At 59.4% G+C, this 27,081-nt stretch overlaps 1 protein-coding gene across 2 annotated transcripts in view; it reads left to right on the top strand.

The window, feature by feature from the left end:
- Positions 1-27,081, top strand: part of PDE2A (phosphodiesterase 2A) — a 358,875-nt gene that overhangs the window by 324,644 nt on the left and 7,150 nt on the right. For both annotated transcript variants that reach the window (XM_084626204.1, XM_084626205.1), the window contains 16 exons: positions 5,289-5,328; positions 8,649-8,712; positions 10,508-10,586; positions 11,007-11,184; positions 13,697-13,809; positions 14,568-14,645; positions 15,240-15,362; positions 15,909-15,979; positions 19,672-19,794; positions 20,462-20,549; positions 22,323-22,370; positions 22,850-22,924; positions 23,753-23,852; positions 24,750-24,862; positions 25,663-25,701; positions 26,294-26,400. In XM_084626204.1, coding sequence (XP_084482330.1) covers positions 5,289-5,328; positions 8,649-8,712; positions 10,508-10,586; positions 11,007-11,184; positions 13,697-13,809; positions 14,568-14,645; positions 15,240-15,362; positions 15,909-15,979; positions 19,672-19,794; positions 20,462-20,549; positions 22,323-22,370; positions 22,850-22,924; positions 23,753-23,852; positions 24,750-24,862; positions 25,663-25,701; positions 26,294-26,400 — 1,439 coding nt within the window. The remainder of the gene's footprint in view (positions 1-5,288; positions 5,329-8,648; positions 8,713-10,507; positions 10,587-11,006; positions 11,185-13,696; positions 13,810-14,567; positions 14,646-15,239; positions 15,363-15,908; positions 15,980-19,671; positions 19,795-20,461; positions 20,550-22,322; positions 22,371-22,849; positions 22,925-23,752; positions 23,853-24,749; positions 24,863-25,662; positions 25,702-26,293; positions 26,401-27,081) is intronic.

Here is a 27,081-nt window from a genome sequence, read left to right on the forward strand (position 1 = left end):
CAGCACCTGTCTGACCCACCCACTCTGTCCTGCCCCCTGGCCGGGTCTCTGGGCTGTGCACTCAGCCTGTCAGCCAGGCGATTTTGGTCTTACTTCTGCTGGTCTCACCCTTCCCATCTGGATCTGCCCAGGATAGGATTGCCAACTTTCTAATAACAGAAAACCGAACACCCTTGTCCCGCCCCCTGCCCTGGCCCTTCTCCAAGGCCCTGCTCCTGCTTACTCCATCCCCCCTGCCAACACTCACTCTCCCCCACCCTCACTCATTCGCTGTTTTTCACCGGGCTGGGGCAGCGGGTTGGGGTGCAGGCTGTGGGAGGGAGTTTGGGTGTAGGAGGGGGCTCTGGGCTGGGGCAGGAGGTTGGGACATGGGAGGAGGTGAGGGATGCGGGCTCTGGGTGGCACTTACCTTAGGTGGCTCCTTGAAGTGGCATCCCGTCCCTCCAGCTCCTAAGCGAAGGGGCAGCCAGGGGGCTCTGTGCATTGCCCCCATCCTTACACACCGCTGCGGAGCCAGCGCTCGGGGCGGGGGCAGCGCATGGAGCCCCCGTGGCTGCCCCTATGCCTAGGAGCCAGAGAGACATGCCGGCCACTTCCAGGAACTGCGCGGAGCCAGGCAGGAGCCTGCCAGCCCTGCACCAACTGGACTTTTAACGGCCCGGTCAGCGGTGCTGACTGGCACTGCCAGGGTCCCTTTTCGACCAGGCATTCCAGTTGAAAATGGGACACCTGGCAGCCCTAGCCCAGGGCGGGCTCATCAGCTCCGTCCCGGCTCGGTGCCAGATAGAAATGAGTCAGTTCCACTCTCTGCAGCCCTCCCCCGTCGTGGTGCCCATCACACCGCTAATTTCACCGCCTGTCATTCAGCCCCCAAGCCCGCCACGGCCTGCTGCTCTGATGGCACTAATCAGGCCGGGAGGGGCGAGTTCAGGAGCCCACACTGCCATGCTTGGCTAACTGGGACATGTGGATCTGAATTGCAAATGCCCTGGGAGGTGACCCAGAGCTGGCAGGGGAAGGCCGGCCGGCAGGAGCCTCGCTCTGCCCCCAGGGATGCAGAGAACATGGGGGATGCCCTGCCAACACCCTTGTCTGCCTACTGTCCCCTGGAGGCTCGTGGCTCTGGGGTATGTTCACAATGGCTCACTGGCCACATGCAGTAAAACAGAGACCTCTGACAACATGAGCTAGAGGAGAATCGCCTTCTCTTACTGGGGGTGGTGGGGCTTTGTCCTCCGCTCAGGACCCCAGCCATTAGAGCGTGACCCGTCCTAGCCATAGCAACAGGGGGCAGTGGTGAATACACACTTCAGCACCACCCAGCACGGGGCATGGGCACATCAGCATCGTGGTGGGGTCCCTACGCACATTGGCACCATCCAGCAGGGGGCAGCGGTCCCTACGCACATCGGCACCATCCAGCAGGGGGCAGGGGTCCCTACGCACATCGGCACCATCCAGCAGGGGGCAGGGGTCCATACGCACATTGGCACCATCCAGCAGGGGGCAGCGGTCCCTACGCACATCGGCACCATCCAGCAGGGGGCAGGGGTCCATACACACGTCAGCAGGACAGATTCCGTATCAGTGTCCCACAAGACTAAAGCTGCCTAGTCGCGCCGAAGCATCTGGCCATGTGACGTTAGTGCCAAGCTGTTTCTTTGCCAGCGTCGCCCCGTTTCCACAGGGAGGCAGAGCTGCACACACTGACCATCGGAAGGGCTTGGAGCTAGTGCTTAGACAGGCCCAAGTCCTTTCAGGCACCACCTGCTTTGGGCATTAGGAGGAGTGAAGCGAGGAGAAGAAGGTATCTGCTGGGAGCAGATCCATGGGACAGTAGCGCCAACTGGCCGAGATCAAACTGGCTCCCCACTGTGCCAGGCGTTGCTTGGACACATTGTAAGAGACAGTTCCTGCCCTCAGGAGCTGACCGCGTAGACAAGACACAATCATTAGCCCCGGTTTACAGATGGGAAACTGAGGCACAGCAATAAAGTGACTTGTCTGGTCAGTAGCAGAGCCAGGGATTAAACCCAGATCTTTGGAGACCTAGTCCAGTGCAGCGAGCGCCCGGCGCCAGCCATTATACAAAGCGCCCGGTGCATGGGCACGCTTGCCAGGATGCAATTGCTCTCTCCCATCTCAGCAGACACCTAAAGGGAGGATTTAATTATTGTTCATACTCTCGCCTCCCCAAGAGACGGCTTCTTTGTTCAGAGGTGTTTAATAATAACACTGGCACCCGGTGATCCCGGGGCAGAGAGATGGAGCTTCCCCAGAATGGGATGGGCGGGGGCTGGGTTAGGGTCTCAGTTTGGCTGGTGCTGGGGAGTGGCCGCTCATCCCCACATGTAACAGACTTCCAGAGCTGGGGTTCTAGGAGGGTAATGGGCTGTGTGGGTAGCACTGCCCCCTAGTGGGTAGGATTTGTCCTCGCCCGCTCCGGCCGTCAGCTGGTTGGGAACTTTTTGACAAAACGTTTTTTTCATTGAACGATGCTGATTTGTCAAAACCGTTCAGGAAACCTGGTCCATGTTGGCGAATCTCCCGGCTGGCAGCAAGTTTGAAAAAAAAAAAAAAAAGTTCTGAAACTGTCAAATCGTTTTGTTTCCACATTTTCAAAGCCAAACGGTCCAGTTTCCCGGTGTTTTGCTTTGACATTGAAGCTAATTCGACTGAGAAAAGGGTAAAGAAGAAACCATTGCAATCTGAAGGAAATGTTTCTTCCAACTGAGCGAAAGGAACCGCTGGGACTGACCGAAGCTGAAATTTTTTTTTTTTTAATTTGCAAAAACGTTCGAATTTGACTTTTTGTCCACAGTCAGGTGAACACTTGCAAACTCTCGAAAATATTTCCAGGCTGGGAAAACTGTTTCCCACCCAGTTCTACACCTGCCCTGCTTCCCGGGGGCTTGGATCTGCTGCTGCTCAGGGTTAGTGAACACACCCAAGCACCCTCGTGCATGCACACACGAGGGCTGGGTCACGTGCACTTACGCGTCCTATTCTCTCGCACTATTGCATGCAACGGCATACGGCTGCATGCGGATCCGCAGGCACCCCCAGGCATACACTGGCATCCCGGTGGCGACACAATCCCTTGCACATGCAGATACCCTCATGTGTTTGCACACTGACACACCCGGGATCTCACACAGTCACACGGGCGGGCATTGGTTACGCACCTGGGCAGTTGCCTGCACCCGCTGACGTGCTCTCCTTCTCACGCTCAGCCAGGCCAACCCATGCTGACTCCTTGACAGCGTAGATGTGGCTTGCTCCAAACCCCCCCACCCGCCCACACACTCACACCTGAAAGGTAGTGACCCTCTCCTTCAGCCCCGTGCTCGGGGCACCCTCCGGTGGCACTGTGGGGCATAGCCTCATGTCACGGAGTCCCCGGGCGATGCTCTGGAACTGCTCCCCATGAAGCCAGGCAGGACTCTGGGGTAGTCGCCTTCCTGTGAGGAGCCTGTCTGCAGGACACACAGCTCACACAGCTTCCACCTTCCTGAGTCTAACCTCGGCGCATTCAGCATCCTCTGCCCCTCCGTGCGCTTCCCCCAGTGAGTCCGCTCAGGCGGGGCTCCTGGGGAAGCCAGAGGGTCCTGCCCCCCAATTCCGCAGTCAGACGTGACTCTCAGCCAGCCAGTAAAATAGAGGTTTATTAGACGACAGTGGGTGAGAGAACCTGGATTTGTGCTGGAAATGGCCCACCTGATGATCACTTTAGATAAGCTATTACCAGCAGGACAGTGGGGTGGGAGGAGGTATTTTTTCATATTCTCTGTGCATAAATAAAGTCTGCTGCAGTTTCCACGGCATGCATCCGATGAAGTGAGCTGTAGCTCACGAAAGCTCATGCTCAAATAAATTGGTTAGTCTCTAAGGTGCCACAAGTACTCCTTTTCTTTTTGCGAATACAGACTAACATGGCTGTTACTCTGAAAAATGGTCTAACACAGAGCTTGTAGGTGCAGAGAACAGGACCCCTCAGCTGGGTCCATTTTGGGGGGCAGTGAGCCAGACAACCGCGTCTGCACTTCACTCCATGTCTCCAGCCAGCCCCCAACTGAAACTCCCTCCAGTCCCTCCTCCCCTGGGCTTTGTTCCTTTCCCGGGCCAGGAGGTCACCAGATTCCTTTGTTCTCCAACCCTTCAGCTTTCACCTTGCATGGGGGAAGGGCCCAGGCCATCAGTTGCCAGGAAACAGGGTGTCGGCCATTGTCTGTGTCCAGACCCCTGCACACACCTGCCCTCTAGGGCTCTGCAATGATCATACACCCTTACCCCACCACCTAGATACTTTAGAACTGCATAGGGGAAACTGAGGCACCCCCACACTATTCAGAGGAAACATTAAGAACAGTCCCACTTGGTCACATCTCAGCATTGCTCTGGGGACCAGGAAATAACTTCACCTGTTGGGCCTAAGGCCGGACAGAGGCAATGTCTCTTCCAGAGAGGCATTGATTTCTGCCCCGAGGGATGGCCACTGCTCCCAGGGCGATGGGTGGGGGGAATTAATGGGAAGCCACAGATGTTTAGAAACCACTTGATGGTATTAACAGGAGCTGGGGGGGGGGAACCCACCAATAGAGCAAGGCTGGGGTTAAAGCAGTGACGTCCCTCACCAGTAGGACACAAAGCTTATCCCCCTTGGACGGCGTCTCTGTCCCATCACCTCCGCGTCGTCCTGCCCTCCTCTCCCCTAGCCCCTCTGAGCATTTTTCTTGTACTCCCCAGAATGCCCTGTGGGAGAGGCGGAGTGGCCTAGTGGCCCGATCACTGGATTTGGGTGGGCAGGGTCAGAAGACCTGGGTTCCACTTCTAGCTTTGTCACCGGTCCCGCTCCATGCCTCAGTTTCCCCTCCCACCCTTTGTGCAGACTGTACGCTCTCCAAGGCCAGGACTGGCTCATGCTTTGGGTACATGCAGCACCTAGCACAGTAGGGCCCTGATCGCCACTGCTGCCCTCACACCGCTGAGCTGAAGGCAGCACCCTGGGGGAGATCCCGCTCATCAGGGCCCTCAGGACACCCAGTGTTCAGGCCTGCTCCCGGCCAGGGGGTGTCAGGTGCTTGTGGACAATAACGAGGGCTAATTAGGACGCCACGTGGGGATTTATAGGAGACTGCGGAGGTCACAGGCAGGAAGAGGGAAGTGAGCTTTGGCTGGTGACTGGTCTTGAGCCCGGGGTGGGGGAGGGGAGCAGACTTGTTTAATTAACTCTAATAATGAACTCAGATAACCAGATTTCCCTTCCCCCCGCCCCCCCCCCCCCACAGGCGCTCCTGCAAGTGGCTAAGAACCTGTTTACGCACTTGGGTAGGTGGCTTTTTCTGTTCCTACAGGCCATGTACTGCTGGGGCCCGACTCACTGGTGGGCGGCTGGGCGTTCGCCTCTAGGTCTGCACATTCCTCTGGCCCAGGGTTGGTGGTGGCAGGGTGGGGGCCCGCTGGGAAGCCACATTCCTAGTGGACATGGGCCCCTATGGCAAATCCACGGCAGCCTCTCTGCGTGCGTTACACAGGGAGGGCTCACAGCCCTGTCTTCTCAGCTCCAAAATACAGCTCCCAGGGGTACAGCTAACAGAGCAGCTTCACATCCCCTGTACATGCATGCATACACACACACAGATCCCCTGTACACACACACACACAGAGATCCCCTGTACACACACAGACAGATCCCCTGTACACACACACACAGATCCCCTGTACACACACACACACACAAATCCCCTGTACACACACACACAGATCCCCTGTACATGCAATGCATACACACAGACAGATCCCCTGTACACACACACACAGATCCCCTGTACACACACACACACACAGATCCCCTGTACACACACACACAGATCCCCTGTACATGCAATGCATACACACAGACAGATCCCCTGTACACACACACACAGATCCCATGTACACCCACACACAGATCCCCTGTACATGCATGCATACACACACAGAGATCCCCTGTACACACACAGACAGATCCCCTGTACACACACACACACACACACAGATCCCCTGTACACACACACAGAGAGAGATCCCCTGTACACACACAGACAGATCCCCTGTACACACACACACACAGAGATCCCCTGTACACACACAGACAGATCCCCTGTACACACACACACACACAGATCCCCTGTACACACACAGACAGATCCCCTGTACACACACACACACACACACACACACACACAGATCCCCTGTACATGCAATGCATACACACAGACAGATCCCCTGTACACACACACACAGATCCCATGTACACCCACACACAGATCCCCTGTACACACACACACAGATCCCCTGTACATGCATGCATACACACACAGAGATCCCCTGTACACACACACACACAGATCCCATGTACACCCACACACAAATCCCCTGTACACACACACACACAGAGATCCCCTGTACACACACACACACAGAGATCCCCTGTACATGCAATGCATACACACAGACAGATCCCCTGTACACACACACACACAGAGATCCCCTGTACATGCAATGCACACACACAGACAGATCCCCTGTACACACACACACACACAGATCCCCTGTACACACACACACAAATCCCCTGTACACACACACACAGATCCCCTGTACATGCAATGCACACACACACACAGATCCCCTGTACACACACACACACACAGATCCCCTGTACACGTACACACACAAATCCCCTGTACACACACACACACAGATCCCATGTACACCCACACCCCCCCGCACATGCATGCATACACACACACAGATCCTCTGTACACACACACACACACCGCCCCTCCCCCCAATATGTCACAGCCATGTCACATCACGGAGACCCAGCCCTGCACCCCGAAGACGTCCCCGGCCAGCTCTCCTTCTGTCTGCCCCACAGAGCGTGGGCGCTGCCCTGCCCTGGGATCCCGAGGGAAACCCCCAGAACTAACGAATAAGGAGCGCGGTCTCCCCGGCCTTCCTGTAACGGCCGCCACCATCAGTGCCAATCCGCAGTGGGTTAGTGACCTGGGCAATGCCCAGTGCAGACTGGGCTGAGAACCGCCCGCTCCTTTCTCACGGGGGACACCCGGCGGCCATTCCGTGGGGTGTTTTCCCGTTGGCTGGCGGGGGGTTAGAAATCGCAGCTTGGGTTGTATCCACTAAGGGGCCACATGGTAATGCCGGACCAGCATCGCTGGCCTCTCTCTACAGGGACGCTCCTCTCTAGCTGGGTCCTGACCCCCCCATTCAGCCATATGGGGGGGTCACAACCCGTGGAAACCTGTTCCTGGGCCTCTGCCCTAAGGCTTTATGCTCTCTGTAGGCTGCCCTGGGAGGAGGTGAGCCCCATCTCTGTGTCATGTGCTGAACCAGCTCCCCCAGCTGTAAACATCTGGGGAGGTGTGGGTCGGCTCTGCCCTGCTCCTGACTGCACGGCCAGCCCCAAGCTCTGTAATGGGCTGGAGGCACTGGCCACCGCCTCTGTGCTTCACAAGTCAGGCCCAATTCCCATCATAACAAAGGAGAGGGTGAAGTCACAGGCTCGTGTCTAACCATTAGGCCTGCCTTCCTCCGGCTAGTTAGCTGGTTAGCAGGCTGACGTCCCCTCCCCAGCTCTCGCACGGCTGTCCCCAGTTGGCTGTGTGCTCCCAGACATCCTCGGCTCCTCTCCGAGGCCGGTGGGACCCGCGAGGCACAGCGCGACACAGCTGTACACGTAGGCGGTGGAGATAAGGCCGAGACGGATTGCCGAGGGCACACGCTCCCACAAAGAGCAGGGCTCATCAGGGTGGCCCGTGCCCGGCCCCAGAGCCAGCTCCAGCAGAGACGCCGGCCGTGTGAGGCTGAGATAAATGACTGCCCGGCAGCCGGGGCTGGGTGAAGCCTGCCGGAGCGCTTGACTGGGGAAGAAGCCCAGCCCAGGGCTGGCGGCACACAGTGCTCCTCCGGTCTGGGCCCTCAAGCAGGCCACGTCCGTGTGTCCAGAGGCCTGGGGATGGAGTCAGGGCATCCGGGCCGAGTTAAAGGGCTGTACAGCGGTGTTAATTGCTAGCTCCTGGTCTCAGTGACCCCAGGGGGCTCCAAGTCACATCCTTCCGGCTTTACCCCGGTGTCATGGCGAGCAGAATCTGGCCCTTGCACCATTTATATAGCAGCTGCTTCATCCCCGGGCATCTCGCCAAGCCTCCCAGCCTGCCTGCAGAGTAAGTAAGTGGCACTGTCCCCTTGTACAGATGGGGAAACTGAGGCACGGGGCAGGGAAGTGACTCACTGTGGAGGGAGCTGGCATTGGGGCCGGGATTAGAACCCTGGCGTGTTCAGACTACAGAGCTGCAGCCTGGCATCCTAGTAATGGGTCAGGTATGGGGCTGACAGCCAGGACCTTGGCCTAACCACATAGCTCCTGCTTTGGGGTGTTGTCGGCCCCCATGCGCCACGACCCGAGGCCACCAGCTCTGGTCACAGAGCCGTCCCTTGGAGAGGCCTCTTGCTCAGCGTCAGGGGGCTCAGGCCTACAGGTGAGAGGCTCCGTGGCCCCTCGCCGGTGCCCGGAACCGCCCTGCCCCTGCCCAGGCTGCCTGGGCCTGGTCTGAGCTGCCAAACGATCCGCTTCTCCCCCGCAGACGACGTGTCGGTGCTGCTCCAGGAGATCATCACGGAAGCCCGGAGTCTCAGCAACGCCGAAATGTGAGTGAGCGGCTGCTCTGCGCGAGGCGTTACCCTGGGGGCGGGGAGTCAGCCTGGGTGCCCCCTGCTCCCAAGGAGGCCGTGTGTGCACGCACGCTGGGATTACGCTCCTGGACCTCTTCTGCGGCTGGGACATGCGCCGGGAACAGCTGATCCTGTGGGAAAGCTGCTCCTCCCTGGTTACTTTTACAGCTCTGATCTCCGGCTCCCCGGTGTAAATCTCCCCCCTCCTCCTCCTCACGCTCGCTCCCCGCGCCATGCCCCAGTCGGGCAGCAAGCCTGCAGACTTCCTGAGCGTGGAGACGGGGCCTGGTTCTCCTCTCACGTCCCCCTGGCGTGAATCGGAGCAGGTCCGGCAAAGCCAGCAGAGCTGCTGCTCCAGGCATCCCCTGCCCCGGGCTCAGGAGAAGCCAGGCCCTGCTCTCTCTGATCAGCGTGGCTCTCTCTTGGGACTGTCCTGGGCCGGATCCTGCCCAGGGCAGGGGCTCAGGGCTCAGGTCTGCACTTAGAACGCAGCTGCCCGGCTGCCTGCTCCCTCCAGCGCTTCACAAGGAACAGGGTGACGAGCACGCCGCAGTCCCGTGTAATCCTGTGCCCTGGAAAGGCAGCAAAGCTGCCCCCAAGGGGCTTGAGGGTTGCTGTCACCAGCCCTGGAGCATGCCAGGCTCACTCACCTTCTGCACAGCCGCACGGAAACCCCTACCCGAGACCCCCAGCCCCACAAAGGTACAAATACGGGGCCTGACCCTGCGCTCCCGAGGCTGGGCCTGATTCACACGGGCTTGGCCCACAGGCCAATAGCCCAAGCGGCTGCAGAGACTCGGGCTGGGCAAAACTCACCCACACGCAGCCTACCCAGGGCGCGAGGAGAAGTGTGTTCTTTGGCTCCTGCAGCATGCAGCTTCGTGTCCCAGAGAGAGACTCCTACGGTGCAATATAATAGCTGAGAAATAGACACGATTGTGTGACTAACAACTGCAGCATAATGATGCAGATGTACAAGGGCAAGGGGCAACATTAAAGGTTCATGTCCCAGGGGGCAGAGTTAGGGGTATGTGTCCTGGGGGCTGGAGTCAAGGTTACATGGCATGCGGGCAGAGTTAAGGTTACATGGCCCAGGGGGGCACAGTTACGGTTACACACTTCCAATCTTAATTTTCTCCTTCTCAGGTGTCTGCATTTGCAAATATAACAGGAAGAGGAGTATAAATGTTTTAATGTCCATGTTTGTTTTGAGTGCAGAGGGCTAGATTACCCCCTATCCATGAGAAAAACCACAGGAAGGGACCAGGGTAGAGGACATAGGGTTGCCAATTTTGTTTGGATGTATGCCTGGAGGTTTCATAGAATCATAGAATATCAGGGTTGGAAGGGACCTCAGGAGGCCATCTAGTCCAACCCCCTGCTCAAAGCACGACCAATCCCCAACTAAATCATCCCAGCCAGGGCTTTGTCAAGTTTAGGACAGGAGGTGAAGAATACCTTGTCCAGAAGGAAGAGCCGGGGAAACTGAGGAAAGCCGAATGTCATTACCCAGCTGGAATGTTGCCAGAACTGTGGGGCTAACACTCCATGCCCCGGGATCACTGGTGACCACAGAGGCCAGGATCACGGGAATCTCTCGTCTCATGGTGGGACGCTGGGTCAGTGAATCCAAAGGGGAGATGTGCTAACCAGAGGCCATGGGCCTGGTCCGAAGCCGAGGGGAGTCAATCGGAGTCGTTCCGCTGCCTTGCCTGTGACTGGATGGTGCTTGCTGTGGAGATCTGGCTGAGCGGCTGGTTGTCTCTTGCAGATGCTCGGTTTTCCTGCTGGACACGTTCAGCCATGAGCTGGTGGCCAAGGTGTTTGACGGGGGCGTGGTGGATGACGAGGTAAGCCCTCCCTGGCGGGCCTGGGGCTCACCAGCAGAGGGAGCTGCGGGCGGTGGCGTCGGGCCTGGAGGATGGAGCAGGCCTGAGGATGAGGTCAGGCCGAGGGGGTCAGCTGGAGCCACCCGCTCCAGACCAGGGGGTGCTGGTCATGAGGAGGAGAGCGGTCTCCATGCCAGGCCGAGGGCGCTGCTACATGAGGGCCAGGAGATGGCGACTCAGCTGGGACAGGGAGGCCGGGCGGGTGTTGGAGATGGAGCTGGAGAGGGGCAGGGTGCAAGGTAGGGAGATGGGACCGAATCCCAGGAGATGGGGATGGGAGGTGGTTCCCTGAGCCCTGGGAGGACAAGGGATTGGACAGAGATGGGCATGGGGAGGGCTGGACAGCATGGGGCCAACGTCTCGGTCAATCCTGTCCCTCAGAGCTACGAAATCCGCATCCCGGCGGATCAGGGCATTGCGGGTCACGTGGCAACGACGGGGAAGATCCTCAACATCAAGGACGCCTATTCCCACCCGCTCTTCTACCGGGGGGTGGACGACAGCACCGGCTTCCGGACCCGAAACATCCTCTGCTTCCCCATCAAGAACGAGAGCCATGGTGAGAGCCCGGGCAGTGCTGGGCATCGGGGTGCAGCTCCCCGGGTGCTGCCAGGGCACGCGGGCATTGGACACAGCACTCCCTCGATGCCGCGCCCTTGGGGTGCCGCGGTCGTCGAGGCCACACAAGGGCAAAGACCCATCAGATCCCGGCTTGATCGCCAGGGCGTAGTTTCTGACCACGTGTTCTCCCAGAGCAGCTTTCCTCGAGCTGGGATCCATCGGCGGCCCCTGTGCAGCCAACTCCTCCGTGTCTCCAGCTGCCTCCGCCAGTCTCCTGGCTCCTCATTCCCAAGAGGAGCCTGGCGACGGGTCAGAGCAGCTGGAGAAGAAGGGAAGCGGAGGAGGTCGAGAAGCAGCCTCTGTATTAATTCGCCACCGGTGCTGAGGATGAGGGAGCCCCGCTCTAGTGGTGGTAGCAGGACCCCTATGGCCTGCTCGCGGCTCTGTGATCTCGGACAAGGCACGTGACAGCTCTGTGCCTCAGTTTCCCCACTTCTCAGATAACGAGCATGGAACTGACCCTTGTCACGGAGCGGGCTGTGAGAAGGGAGGAGTGAATTTAAATTGCCCTGAGACTTGTTTAAGTGCCGCGCACTTTGGAGACCCCAGCCCTTCCCCGGGGCAGAGAGTCCCGCACCCCGAAGGATGGATGGAGTCTGATGCTCAGCCCATTGCACCCAGGTGGCAGGGTGAGCTTATGGCTAACATACAGGGATAAGATTCAGGAGGGTGTGTTACCAACCCACTGCGATTCCCTTGGCAAGCCACTGAACTGGTGCCTCAGTTTCCCCACCTGTCACAACATCTGGGCCTGATCCCCAGCAGGCATTAACTGCCAAATCTCCATTGAAGTCAGCAACACACCAGCTGAGGATCTGGCCCATGTCTATGTAGCCACCTTACCGGGGACTTTATTGTTAGGCTTAACTAAGTGTTCCTAAGTGCTTTGAGATCCCCAGGTGGGAGGAGCCCCAGAACCTGAGCTTGGTGGAGCTTGGGAGTCCCCTGGCCCGCCGGCACCAGCAGCTGGCCAGGGATTGAATGGCATCCCTGTGCTTCGCAACAGGCCGGCTAACTCCAGCGCGCCGGACAACAGCTGGGTTTGTTAGCCCCAGCCCCGCTCTGCCGTGTCTGGCAAAATAACCTCGGTTAGTGGGTGTGATTTATTTAAAACACACAGGCCAAATCCTCTGGGCCCCCCACACCGCTGGGTCATCAAGCCGCAGGTCTAGAACCTGGGCTCTCCTACTCCAAAGCACCAGCCCCTACTACCTGAGCCACAGCAGCACCTCCTGTGGCTGGGTGTCAGCAGCAGGCTGATTTAGTCCCGGGGCCGCCACGCACACACGCCAAGCCATGCTGACTAGGCAAGTCCATCGCCAGCCCACCCCCAGTGGACATGTTTCCGGTGCCAAGCCGCCAGGCTGTCTAGCCCCCGCAGGTGTTAATCGTATTGCAGTGAGGCCCGAGCCAGGCCTGGGTGCTAGGGGCTGTACAGACACTGCAAATGCCAGGCCCTGCTTAGAGAGCTCACCATCAAAACGAGGATGGGGGAGCTGGCTCTGAACAGCATGGTGCTGTGCCATAGCCCTTCTGGGGCCACGGGGCTTCCAGCCCAGCACCTTACACTGGCCTGGCCCCGCCCGGCCATGACCATCTACGGGGGGGCAAGTGGCAGCCCCCACGTTAACACCCTCTATGCCAGGTCATCCCCCCTGCAGTGGGATCACGCCCTGGCCCTCCTGTGGGCAGCCAGGTGGCCTCTGCCCTTCCCCTGTGGGACTGGAGGGCGGCACGGGCTGCCCTCGGGGCTCTGTCATATTGGTGAGTCAAACCACCCAGTGCGAGCGGCCCGGCGATGCTGCCGTTAAACGCCCCCCACCGGTGCCGCTAGCAGCCGGTCGGTCCCTGCCGCCTCTCCCGACCTGGGTCCTGCTATCCCCATGCCTGTGGGCATGTCGCCCTCTAGTACCAGCCCCACTATGGCAGCCTGGCGCTGACTGGGCGGTGTGGGAGAGGCGGGCCCTGCAGGTCCCTGGTTCGATTCCCTGCCAGTGGCCGTAGAGTGTCTGCAAACAGCCAGGGGGAGCAAATCCTCAGGTCACGTAGTGGCGCCCCCCACTCAATTTCAGTCCTCCCCGGCTCCCCCAAAAGCCGGTTTGCTTAACCCTTCGCTGGCCTCCCCGCCAATCCCTGTGAGATGCACAGTGCCCCACCAGGGACACACTCTCCCTCCCCTGCCCTCTGGCCAGGCACCCCATTGTTGGCTTCACGCAGGGCTTTGACCTTTCCTCCCAACTCAACTTGCTCGCCCAGTGCTGGGAATTGTGGGTCGCTGGAGTGGGAGGCAGGAGGGACCGGCTCCCCCTCCCCCAGCCCTGCCCCCTCTGGACCAGCATCCTGGACAGACCCATGCCGGAATATGGCTGGGAGTCCAGGGCGGCCGGGTTTCCCTGTGTGTCGGCCCCGGCCCCGGGCGCCGGTACACTGGGCTCTCGCTGCTCTTCCAGAGGTCATCGGGGTGGCGGAGCTGGTCAACAAGATTAACGGGCCTTGGTTCAGCAAGTTCGACGAGGACCTGGCCACGGCTTTCTCCATCTACTGCGGGATCAGCATCGCCCACGTAAGCGGCGGGGAGGGAGGGGGGGCTGCCTCGTGTGGGTGGGTCCAGCGCCCTCAGGAGGAGGGGTGGATTCCCATACCGGGCTCTCAGTGGCTCGGGCACTGGCCCATCCTTGGAAGCTGCCGAGCTCCCCAAGTCCCTTTCGCTGGGAAGAGGTGGATGCAGTGAGTCGGGAAAGGCTGGGGACCCAGCGACACCGCAGCAGCGTCTGCCTCCCCGCCCCAACCCTGACGTTTTCAGACCGGCTGCCCTCTACGGAGCATTCCAGGCAGCTGTCAGCACAGAGTGGGGTGAGCCCTGGGCCCCCCGGGTCTAACTTCTCCCTGCGACTGGACACCAGACTCTTCTTCCCTTCCTGTCCCAAGTGGTTGTGTGGCTCCGCACTGCCTGTCGGGTTCCACCCCAGGGGCAGCCGCATTTCAGCTGCACATGGAGAGGGGAGCGTAGTTCCAGGTAGCGAGCAGAGCCCCAAATAACGCTGGGTCATTGGTGAATCTTGTCGCCTCTCGGCACCCTTGGGGAAGTGGAAGGCGATGCCCAGCCATGTGCGCGTGAGTTCAGGTCGGGGGAGTGGGGGGCTGGAGCTCAGGTGCGCCCCAGTGCTGCGTGCCTTAGGCCTAAGGAGACTGAAGGGCTTGAGTTCCTGGAAAGACTCATGCTGAGCGCACGGGGCGGGGGCTCAGGCCACGGGAGAGCCAAGGGCAGCAGAAGCATGTCCGCCCAGGGCTCTGACCACCCTCTGCTTCCCTCCTCTCCAGTCGCTGCTCTACAAGAAGGTCCACGAAGCCCAGTACCGAAGCCACGTGGCCAACGAAATGATGATGTACCACATGAAGGTCAGGGGGTGGGGGGCTCCCAGGGAATGGGGCCGAGGCGGCTGGGGGCGTGGGGCTGGCTGTCACTGTCTCCGCAGCACTGAGCCGTGAGTGGGGATGGGTGACGCCATGGGTGTCTAGCTCATCTTCCTTCTCGTTCCGCCCCGGAGGGGCCAGTCTGCGCTCCCCGGCCTACAGGCTGCTGCACACTCAACGTTACTACCTTGCTCCGCCCCAGAGCTGGCTGCATTTTAGGGGCAAACTCTGGATTTGCCCCAGTGTAACCGGGTCACAGCCTCTGACTATCCCGATGGGTCAGCAGTGCACTGATTACCCCAATGGCACTAACTGGCCCCCACGTTGACAGGCTCCACAGAGAGGCCGGGGGCAGCATGGGCCGTGGTGCAGGAACCCTCTTGCCTCCGGGTCAGATCATGGCGCCAGTCCCGCCGCTGCCCAGGCTGTACCTGGTGGACAGAGGAGCCTGGCACAGGGCTGACAGGGCAGCACTGCGCGCCCGTGCCCGGCTGAATGCGGCCTGTGTCTGCAGCTCCTCCGCCAGGCCCCGGCTTTGGCCCCCGGCGTTCACAGCCCCTCCTGGGGCTTCCCTTGCAGGTCTCGGACGAGGAATACAAAAAGCTGCTCAGCGACGGGATCTGCCCCGTGGAAAGCATCGATTATCGCTTCGCCGATTTCACCTACACGCCGCGCTCGCTGCCCGAGGACGACACGCCCATGGTCAGTGCCCACGGGGCCGGCGTCTAGGGCCTGCCCGTCCCTGAGAGGGGGATGAGCCAGGGGTTAGGGGCTAGCCTAGGGTGCCCAAAGTGTGGGTCTCTGCCACAGCCTGCATGGGCGGATCACTCTGTGCCTCCAGTGTCTGTAACCCTGGGCCGCCTCCGAGGGGTGCTTGGAGAAATCCGGGAGGTATCTGATGCTATGGTGATGGGTTCTAAGTAGGTACCTGAGACAGCCTGGGCTAGGATCCAGCTCTGGCTTGGGGCGTCTGTCCGCCAAGGAGCTGCATTCGCCTTTGTTTAACACGGGTGCCCCGCGCTCCAATCCCACCTTGGGTCCAAGGCGTCGATACGATTTCCTGGCATCACTGGCTGCCCCCCCTTGGTGGAGAGTTTGTGCCGTATGTGGCTGCTGCCCTCAAGGAACGCCGAGAGGGGTGCAGCGGGTCATCTCCATTCCCAGCCGGGCCCCCTCAGCGCCAGCCCCCTGCCAGGTGTGCCCGGGAGCAGCCTCTCAGCCAGCTCTCCGCTCCCTTTCCCTCCGCAGGCCATCCTGAGCATGCTGCAGGACATGAACTTCATTAACAACTACAAAATGGATCGCCAGACGCTAGCCAGGTGGGCTCACTCGCGGCTCGGCACGGAGGCTTGGCTGCACTGGGAGCCAAGCGTCCGGGGCGGGGGAGAGGTTGTGACCAGCAGGGGGTGCTCTTGCCCAGCACTTCGGTACCAGGTAGGCCCCGGATTAGGACTGAAGCCGGAGAAGAGGAAATACCCGGATGGAGACACGCATTGGGCAGCCGCAGGGCGTCAGGGTGTTACAGAGACTGGGGGGTGGGGGGGTCGTTCAGGGCAGGGGAGAGCAAAGCACCTAGCACGCACTTGGCTCAGTACAGGTAACGGATAATGGCGGGGCGGGGACTGGGAGCCAGGATTCCTGAGTTCTGTTCCTGGCCCTGGCACGTCACTCTGCCCATCTGTAAAGCGAGGCCAAGGATCCTGACCCGTCTCCCTGTGAGGCTTAATGGAGTGGTGTGTGTGCAGCTCTTTGAGATCCTCGGCCGGGAAGGGGGTGGAGCAGGGCAGGGGCACAGGCACAGGAGGAGGTGGACAGCCCACAAACTAGCAAGCCCCTGGCCAAAGGAGTCAGGGCCAGGAAATAACAGAGGGTGGCCCTGCGTAAACAGCCTCCCCGTCCAGCTCATGCTCCTACCCCGGGCATCTGAGCCCACGCACGCTCACAGGTACACAGACCCACAGATCCACGCACACTCACAGATCCACGGACACACAGATCCATGCACACTCACGGGTATACAGACCCACAGATCCACGCACGCTCACAGGTACACAGACCCACAGATCCACGCACACTCACAGATCCACAGATACACAGATCCACGCACACTCACGGGTACACAGACCCACAGATCCGCGCACACTCACAGATCCACGGACACACAGATCCACGCACACTCACGGGTACACAGACCCACAGATCCGCGCATGCTCACAGGTACACGGATACACTGATTCACGCACACTCACAGACCCATGGACACACAGATCCATGCACACTCACAGGTATACAGACCCACAGATCCGCGCACACTCACAGACCCATGGACACACAGATCCACGCACACTCACAGATCCATGGACACACAGATCCACGCACACTCACGGGTACACAGACCCACAGATCCACGCACACTCACAGATCCACGGACACACAGATCCACGCACACTCACGGGTATACAGACCCACAGATCCACACACACTCACAGATCCACGGACACACAGATCCGCGCACGCTCACAGGTACACGGACACACAGATCCACGCACACTCACAGATCCACGGACACACAGATCCACGCACACTCACGGGTATACAGACCCACAGATCCGCGCACACTCACAGATCCACGCACACTCACAGATCCACGGACACACAGATCCACGCACACTCACGGGTACACAGACCCACAGATCCGCGCACACTCACAGATCCACGGACACACAGATCCACGCACACTCACAGGTACACAGACCCACAGATCCGCGCACACTCACAGGTACACAGACACACAGATCCACGCACACTCACGGGTACACAGACCCACAGATCCACGCACACTCACAGATCCACGGACACACAGATCCACGCACACTCATGGGTATACAGACCCACAGATCCACACACACTCACAGATCCACAGACACACAGATCCACGCACACTCACGGGTACACAGACCCACAGATCCGCGCACGCTCACAGGTACACAGACACACAGATCCACACACACTCACAGATCCACGGACACACAGATCCACGCACACTCACAGGTTCAGGCATGTGCATGCACACGCCTGTGACACGGCAAGGCGCTGCAGAGCCAGTTGTGCCCAGGGCTTGTGAGCACAGCAGGACCCGTGATAAATACACTAGAAGCAAGAGGAAGACAAAGACAGGTTTGGCCTGTTACTCAATGAGGGGGCGGGGTTTGTGGGAACAATAACAGAAAATGTGGAAATGGCAGAGGTGCTAAAAGACTTTTTGTTTCAGTTTTCACCAGAAAGGTGAGTAGCCATTGGGCGTCTAACCTAGTGAATGCCAGGCAAAATGAGGTAGGATCAGAGGCTACCTGATGAAATGCATCCTAGAATACTCCAGGAGCTGAATGAGGACATATCTGAGCCATTAGCGATTATCTCTGAAAAGTCATGGAAAACAGGAGTGATTCCAGAGGACTGGAAAAGGGCAAAAATAATGCCCATCTATAAAAAGGGAAATAAGGACAACCCAGGGAATTACAGACCAGTCAGCTTAACTTCTGTACCCGGAAAGATAATAGAGCAAATAATTAAGCAATCAATTTGCAAACACCTAGCAGATAATAAGGTGATAAGTAACAGTCAGCGTGGATTTGTCAAGAACAAATCATGTTAACCAACCTGATAGCTTTCTTTGACAGGGTAACAAGGCTTGTGGAGAGTGGGGAGGCGGTAGACATGGTATATCTTGACTTTAGTAAAGCTTTTGGGAATGTCTCGCATGACCTTCTCATAAACAAACTAGGGAAATGCTTCCTAGCTGGAGCTCCTATAAGGTGGATGCATAACTGGTTGGAAAACCCGTTCTCAGAGAGTAGTTATCAGTGGTTCACAGTCATGCTGGAAGGGCATAACCAGTGGGGTCCCACAGGGATCAGTTCTGGGTCCGGTTCTGTTCAATATCTTCATCAATGATTTAGATAATGGCATAGAGAGTATACTTGTAAAGTTTGTGGACGATACCAAGCCGGGAGGGGTTACAAGTGCTTTGGAGGATAGGATTTAAATTAAAAATGATCTGGACAAACTGAAGAAATGGTCTGAAATAAATAGGATGAAATTCAATAAGGACAAATGCAAAGTACTCCACTTAGGAAGGAACAATCAGTTGCACACATACAGAATGGGAAATGACTGCCTAGGAAGGAGTCCTGCGAAAAGGGATCTGGGGGGGTCATAGTGGACCACAAGCTAAATATGAGTCAACGGTATAACGCTGTTGCAAAAAAAGCAAAGCTCATTCTGGGATGTATCAGCAGGAGTGCTGTAAGCAAGACACAAGAAGTAATTCTTCCGCTCTACTCCGCACTGATTAGGCCTCAACTGGAGTATTGTGTCCAGTTCTGGGCGCCACATTTCAGGAAAGATGTGGACAAACTGCAGAAAGTCCAGAGAAGAGCACCAAAAATGATTCAAGGTCTAGAAAACATGACCTAGGAGGGAACACTGAAAAAAACTGGGTTTGTTTAGTCTGGAGAAGAGAAGGCTGAGGGGAGACATGATAACAGTTTTCAAGTTACAAGGAGGGAGAAAAACTGTTCTCCTTAACCTCTGAGGACAGGACAAGAAGCAATGGGCTTAAATTGCAGCAAAGGCGGCTTCGGTTGGACATTAACAAAACTTCCTAATTGTCAGGGTGGTTAAGCACTGGAATAAGTTGCCTAGGGAGGTTGTGGAATCTCCATCATTGGCGGTTTTTAAGAGCAAGTTGGACAAACACCTGTCAGGGATGGTCTGGATAACACTTAGTCCTGCCACGGGTGCAGGGGACTGGACTAGATGACCTCTCGAGGTCCCTTCCCATCCTGTGAGTCTATGACATGGCAGTTCATGGGTGGAAGCTCCCTGCCCTGCAGCCTGCCCGGTGTTCTCTGCCTGGAGCGCGGGGGCAGTGCTGGTGGCCTGCCAGACCCGAGCGCCGGCTCCCCAGGGGCGGCTGCCTTCTCATCCCCTTCTCCCTTGCTCCGGCCAGGTTCTGCCTGATGGTGAGGAAGGGCTACCGGGACCCTCCCTATCACAACTGGATGCATGCCTTCTCCGTCTCCCACTTCTGCTACCTGCTCTACAAGAACCTGGAGCTGGTCAAATACCTGGAGTAGGTGGATGGTTACGGCTCCTGCAGAGAGCCAGCTTCCCCCCGTCCCGGGTCTGTACCCCGGCCCCTTGGCCTGTGTATCTCCCAGCTCGGCTGGGCGGGCGACCTACACCGCCCCCTCTCCCCAGCTGATTCAGCAGGTGGCGCCCTCCCCTCGAGTCTCCATCAGCCCAGTTCCCTGGCTTGGTGCTAGGGGGCGCTGTGCTGCTCTCCAGGGTGCACCAGCTGACACAGGTCCTCGCCGCTTGCCCACAGCACATTGCACAAGTCAGGGGGTTGGCCCTGGGCCGTTCCACACTGCCACACTGAATTCCCACATGCACTGCTCCTGTTCACTTCCTGTCCCAAACCGTAAGGCCCCTGCATGAAACGGCAGCGTTCCAGCCCAGAAGTGGGTGCACAAAGTGATCCCTGCACCTGTGGGTGGATCCGCTGAGCTCAATGGGGATCCCCCCCCCAACACACTTTCTGCGGCGGCAGAATGTGGCTGCCTGCTTGGAGCTGCAGAAGTGAGGCTAGTTCAGACGGCCCCGGCGCCAGAGTCCCGTCAGCCCGGAGAGGTCACTGCAGAGAACGGGCTGAGCTGGCCCCCAAGAGAGGGAGGCGTTGCCCCAAGAGCCCCTCCCGTCCCTCGTCACCGTGATTCAGCCGGTCCTTTTCTCCACAGAGACATTGAGATCTTCGCCTTGTTCGTCTCCTGCATGTGTCACGACCTGGACCACAGAGGCACCAATAACTCGTTCCAGGTGGCTTCGGTAAGGCCGGGGGTTACAGGAGATCCGTTAGTAAACCCGGGGGGTTACAGGAGATCCATTAGTAAACCTGGGGGGTTACAGGAGATCCATTAGTAAACCCAGGGGGTTACAGGAGATCTGCTGCTGAGGCTGGGGGATTACAGGAGACCTGATAGGAAGCCCAGGGGGTTACAGGAGATCTGCCGGTGAGGCCAAGGGGTTACAGGAGATCTGATGGGAAAGCTGGGGGGTTACAGGAGATCTGATGGTGAGGCTGGGGGGTTACAGGAGATCTGCCGGTGAGGCTGCAGGGTTACAGGAGATCTGATGGGAAGGCCGGGGGGTTACAGGAGATCTGCCAGTGAGGCTGGGGGATTACAGGAGATCTGCCGGTGAGGCTGGGGGATTACAGGAGATCTGATGGTGAGGCCCAGGGTTACAGGAGATCTACCGGTGAGGTCGGGGGGTTACAGGAGATCTGCCGGTGATGCTGGGGGATTACAGGAGATCTGCTGGTGAGGCTGTGGGGTTACAGGAGATCTGATGAGAAGGCCGGTGGGTTACAGGAGATCTGCTGGTAATGCCGGGGGATTACAGGAGATCTGTCGGTGAGGCCCGGGGATTACAGGAGATCTGATGGTGAGGCCCAGGGTTACAGGAGATCTACCGGTGAGGTCGGGGGGTTACAGGAGATCTGCCAGTGATGCTGGGGGATTACAGGAGATCTGCTGGTGAGGCTGGGGGGTTACAGGAGATCTGATGAGAAGGCCGGTGGGTTACAGGAGATCTGCTGGTAATGCCGGGGGATTACAGGAGATCTGTCGGTGAGGCTGGGGGGTTACAGAAGATCCTCAGGCACCAGGCCTTTGGCTCCCTGATGGGGCTGGAGATGAAGCTGCTGGGGGTCGGGCTCCCCGGACACCTCATTGTGGGGGAACCAAAGCCCTGGGGACCTCGCTCTGAACACTGGGCAGCTGTTGCTAAGCAAAGGAAAATGTACAGCGACGAGAGGTGACCTAACTTCCCCACAAACCCTCCAGGGGCAGGGGGAGCCATGGTGCGGGGACCACTGCAACTGCCATGAGCCGAGCACCCAGGACCTGTCCAGCCCTCGCGGGGATCGTGTGGCTTTGTCCCTCGCTGGCTCCTGCCAGCTGCCCCAGACCTTGGTCCAAAACCCGACCTGGCCCCGGCTCGGGAATGAGCTTCAGGGGCGTTTTCGTCTGCTTGTTTTTCATTCTCCCTCCCCTGTGATTCCGGCTCCCAGCCCCGCCACGAGGCAAGGGGCTGGAAAGTCCAGTTTGGCTCGGGTTCGAGGAGACCTCTCCTACGTCACAGGGGGACGGTCTGGCCTCCTGTTCGGAGGGTGGGATCCCTCCCAGCCCCCAAGACGCAAGGGCCAGCGCCTCTGGCTGACGCCAGATCTCAGCCCTGTGCCCTACAATGGGAAGGGGACCTGCTACTGGGGCCCCCCATGAGCAGAGGGATGGGGCGGGGAATATACAGCCTGTGGGCCACAGCAACAGAACGTGCCCACCCCTCTCGTGGCCCCTATGTGACACTGGCGGACGACCTCGGCCCCCTGCACCTGTAGATGGGCTCCTGGTCCCAAACCCCACCAGCCCCAGCGCCAGGGTTGGGTCCCTTCTGAGGCCAGGCTGGGAGGCCGGCAGGGCTGTGACAGGGGGGCACCTGCCCAGCTGCAGCCCCCACTAACCCTAAAGCTCCAGTGAGACGGACGCCCTCACCCTATCACTGGCTGGCCTCCCCACATGGTGCCCCTCTGTCTTCCAGAAATCCGTCCTGGCGGCGCTCTACAGCTCCGAGGGCTCTGTCATGGAGGTAAAATGCTTTCTGCCCCGTGCCTCACCTCGTTCCCACACCCTGCCGCGCTCAGGGCACGGGGCCTGGCTCTGGCAGCTGCTTGCCTAGCTCACCAGTGAAACAACTGCAGCAGTTCTCAGCCTCGGGGGTGCTCTGCAGCTCCACACTGGCAGCAGGGCAGGGTGGCTGTCACAGGTGTGGGGGCCATGGATAGATGGGCATGGAGTTCCCCATCACCTCCTCCCTCACGTGGGGACGAGGAGAGAGGGCAGCTTAGGGAAAGCCCAAGGCCTGGGGGGTGGAATATCAGGGAAAGCCCCTGCCTGCCCCCTCCATACGTTCCCCACAGCCCAGCCGTAAGGAGCATGGAGTCCTGCCCCGCTTGTCCCTACGGGCTGGGGAGGGGGAGTGCATGCATCGATGGGGGGGTGCTGCCCCCTGGTGGAGCCCTCTCACTAATGCAGCCCTCCCTGCCGTGCCTCGGTTTCCCCCCGCAGAGACACCACTTCGCACAGGCCATCGCCATCCTAAACACCCACGGCTGCAACATCTTCGACCACTTCTCCCGCAAGGTGAGTGGGGCGGAGCTCGCTGCCGGTGCCCCTCACCCCGACGTGCAGCCCCCCCGCTAGTCCAGCCCTGCACCCCCCCACACACACACTGTGCTGCCGGCGCCCCTCACCCCTGACGTGCAGCCCCCCTGCTAGTCCAGCCTTACACTCCCCACCGCCCGTTCTGTCGATGCACCTTGGCTGCGTCCAAGGCCCCTGACTCCTGACCCACCGGATCCCCTGGCCCTTCAGCCGGGCCATATTGTACCAGATTATGTGGTGCTATTGGCTTCTAGGCATGTGCTGAGACTGTTTCCCTTTCGGGCGGGGCCCCCCTCAGGGTTAGAGCCCTGCTCTCCAGGTGAGAAGGGCCAGCCAGGCACTGCGCCTCACTGAAGCCACATCCAGACGGAGTCCTTCTCCCAGAGGTGTGAGCCGGCCTGGGCTTCGCTCCTTGGTTCCTTCGGCGAATCGCGTGGCCAGATGCAGCGAGCCCCGTTGTGCCAGGTTCGGACAAGCCACGCCTCCCTCCTCCTGGATCCGAGGCGTCTTTGATCCAAAAAGGGTGTCTGCTTCCAGGGGAAACTCTCACTGATTAAACAAAGCTCCTGACCCAGCTGTGGACTCCACTGCATAAAAGCCGCAGGGCTGCGAGGTGGAAGGAAGCGTGGTCTAGTGGTTAGAACAGGTGATGGGGACTTGAGTCTCCTTGGTCCCATTTTCCGTCCTGCCACTGAGTCGTTTGATGACCTTGGCTGACTCCCTTGACCTTTCTGTGTCGATCAGGCCGCGTGGTGTGAGGTCCCCTGAGCCACATGGCACTCAGCCGCGGTGTGATTGGCCTTGCAGGATTACCAAAGGATGTTGGATCTGATGAGGGACATTATTCTGGCCACGGATCTCGCTCACCACTTGCGAATCTTCAAGGACCTGCAGAAGATGGCGGAAGGTAAAGGCCCCCGGGGCGCTGGTGGGAGCGGAAGGCATTCGCTACGTGAAACCGGCCGCTAGCAAATGCTCCCAGATCCCGGTGCCGGGAGTCTGGAGTTGGTCCCTGGGATGGCGGCCAGCAGCCACCCAAGGGCTCCTGCCTGATTTACAGCTAGAACAGGAAAACATCTCGGGGCCTGGGTTTAGAAACAGCAGCAGACCCCAGTTGTCCTCAGCTTCCCTTTGAGGGCGGAAGTTGAAATCCGCAGGTTGTAATGCTCCTGTGTGACCACTGGGGGGCAGCTACCACGCACTCCTTAGCTCCTTCACTGTGCCCTGACCCCCCCGGGCGCAAATCATAGAATCATAGAATATCAGGGTTGGAAGGGACCTCAGGAGGTCATCTAGTCCAACCCCCTGCTCAAAGCAGGACCAATCCCTAAATGGCCCCCTCAAGGATTGAACTCACAACCCTGGGTTTAGCAGGCCAATGCTCAAACCACTGAGCTATCCCTCCCCCCCAATGCCCCTGAATGCGGGGGGATGCTGACTCCTCCTGCACCTTGTCCCTGTCCGGCAGGCATCTGGGAGTGGGTCCTGGAGCCCTACAGCGGGCCCAACCCAGGGGAATCCAGAGTAGGGCCCATCAGCCTCAAAGGCTCCTAACTCCCCCGGACACCAAGGAGAGTTAGGCGCCTAAACCCCTTGGAGGATCTGGGCGTGAAGAGCTTGGCAGAGCTTTTCCGTCTCTGAGCGCGCTGGGCTCCAGCCGGCTGGCAGTGGGCTGGAGCTCGGCTGGAGCCCCGGGACAGGCTGGGGAGAGGGGTTGCCGGCCCCGCGGCCGGGAGCGCAACACGAGATCTGACCCGCGGGCGCCCAGGAACTCGTCACTCGTCCCTCTTCCTCCCCTGCCCAGGCGGCTACGACCCGGAGAACAAGCAGCACCACAGCCTGCTGCTCTGTCTGCTCATGACCTCCTGCGACCTCTCCGACCAGACCAAGGGCTGGAAAACCACCAGGAAGATCGCTGTGAGTACCTGCGGGGCCCCTCCTCCTCCGCGGGGGTGCCTGGGCCCGGCCTAGGGGGGCTCCAGCCGCTTCCACCGGGGCCGTGCTATCCGAATGTGGGGTCCAGGGGTCCAGCGCCCCCTGGAAGGGTAACGGGGGAGGCTGCTGTGCTCATTGGTAGGAGCTGCCACCTACAGCCGGGGTGCATCCGAGTCTCGGTGCTAATATCACACATTAGGTCCAGCTGCTCCAGTCCAGCTCCCCCCAGTGGCCAGCACTTAGCGCTAGAGAGGCGGGCAAAGCAAGGCCTACCGTTACCCTCGCCAGCTGCGCAGTGCTCCTCATGGGAGAGCGCTCCTCCTCACTCCCAGCCGGCAATTATCTTCGGCTCTGAGCATGGGGGCTGCTGAGCCAGACCGCCGCCCTGCCTTATCGGTGGGCAGAGCGTTAGCAGGCCTTCGACTGACGCAGGGACCTTCCTGCAGCAGTGAGTGCCACAGGTCAAACCTGCCTTGCGTAAGGAAAGGTCTCCTCTAGCTTGCTCTGCACCTTGCTCTGAGTGCGCTGGCCCGGTGAGGCGAGCTACACGGCAGAGACTCGTCCCTTCCGAGCCCTGCTGACCCTCCTCACGTCCCTTCGAATCGTTAAAGCCGTCTCGGTTAAAACACTGAGCACGCTGAGAAATGTCAGTGAGGTTGAGAGACCCCGTGTCTCACGGGAGGAGCCCGGCACTGTCTGGGCAGAGGAGTCTCTCTCGAAGCGGAGCAGGGGATCCCGGAGCTAGCGTGGAGTGATTCTGATCCATGGACTGTCCTTCACAGGAGCTGATCTACAAGGAGTTCTTCTCCCAGGGAGATCTGGTACGTGAATAAATCCCTCTGGGGCAGCCGGTGTGTCGGGCTTGGCTTCCTTCCGTTTGTTCCCAGGCCACCCCGTGCTGCAGGCCAGGGGCTGCATTTCCAGCAAGAGCGCGTGGAGGTTGGCTTTCACTCCAGGGTGTCTGATGCCCGCGTTTCAGCCGGACGTTGGCGTGACTGGGGCGGGCTGCTGGTTGGCATGGCTGAGCCCATCCTAAGGGGCAGTTTGTCCTGGCTGGGGACAGGGAAGCATCCAGAGATTCCCCCCCATCCTTAGATTGGGTTCGGCTCAGCTGTGGTTCTTCAGGACATCTTAAAAAACCCGGCGCTGGCTCTCCACACTGAATCACCTGCCAGCCTCTCCCTCTGACGCCCCCAGGAGGCACCAGACACGGGCCAGGTGGAGGCAGAGCCAGGCCTACAGCTGGCCCTCTGCACCCTCCATCCATGGGGCTGTGTGCTCCCAGAGGAGACTAAACCAGCCCCAGGCTGGCTGGGCATCTGGGACAGGGTGATGCGGGCCGGGGATTGCTGGCTCGGAGGCATGAAGCCAGGGACTGCGGGGATCACAGCCCCCTTTGCCTGTTCTCTGCAGGAAAAAGCCATGGGCAACCGCCCCATGGAGATGATGGACCGGGAGAAGGCCTACATCCCCGAGCTGCAGATCAGCTTCATGGAGCACATTGCCATGCCCATCTATAAGTGAGTCCCCGGGGGCCGGCTGCTGGGGGCAGGGGAGGGCTCCATGCAGGAACAGCGCCGACAATGGCAGCAGCTGCATGGAGCTTAGCAGCGCCGTGCACGCTCCCCCCCGCCCCCGCACAGAGCCCCCCCCAGCCCTCACAAACACACACAGACACACACACACGCACCCCCTCACAGAGCCCCCCCAGCCCTGACACACACACACACACCTCCCCACACACACAGAGCCCCCCCAGCCCTGACACAAACACACACAGAGCCCCCCCCAGCCCTGACACACACACACACCTCCCCACACACACAGAGCCCCCCCAGCCCTGACACAAACACACACAGAGCCCCCCCAGCCCTGACACAAACACACACAGAGCCACCCCCAGCCCTGACACACACACACACAGAGCCCCCCCAGCCTTGACACACACACACACCTCCCCACACACACAGAGCCCCCCCCAGCCCTGACACACACACACAGAGCCCCCCCCCAGTCCTCAAACACACACACACACTGAGTGCTGCCATCGGATCCTGTTTAACCAACCCCGCCCCCCCCATACACGCACACTCACACACAGCCCTAGGCATCAGATCCTCTTTAACACCCCCCTCCCCACGCACACCCCCCCACACTCACACTCATACACTGCCCTGGGCATCAGATCCTCTTTAACCCAC

Source organism: Lepidochelys olivacea, assembly GCF_965140295.1.
Source record: "Lepidochelys olivacea isolate rLepOli2 genome assembly, chromosome: 1".
In the NCBI taxonomy this organism is placed as follows: Eukaryota; Metazoa; Chordata; order Testudines; family Cheloniidae; genus Lepidochelys; species Lepidochelys olivacea.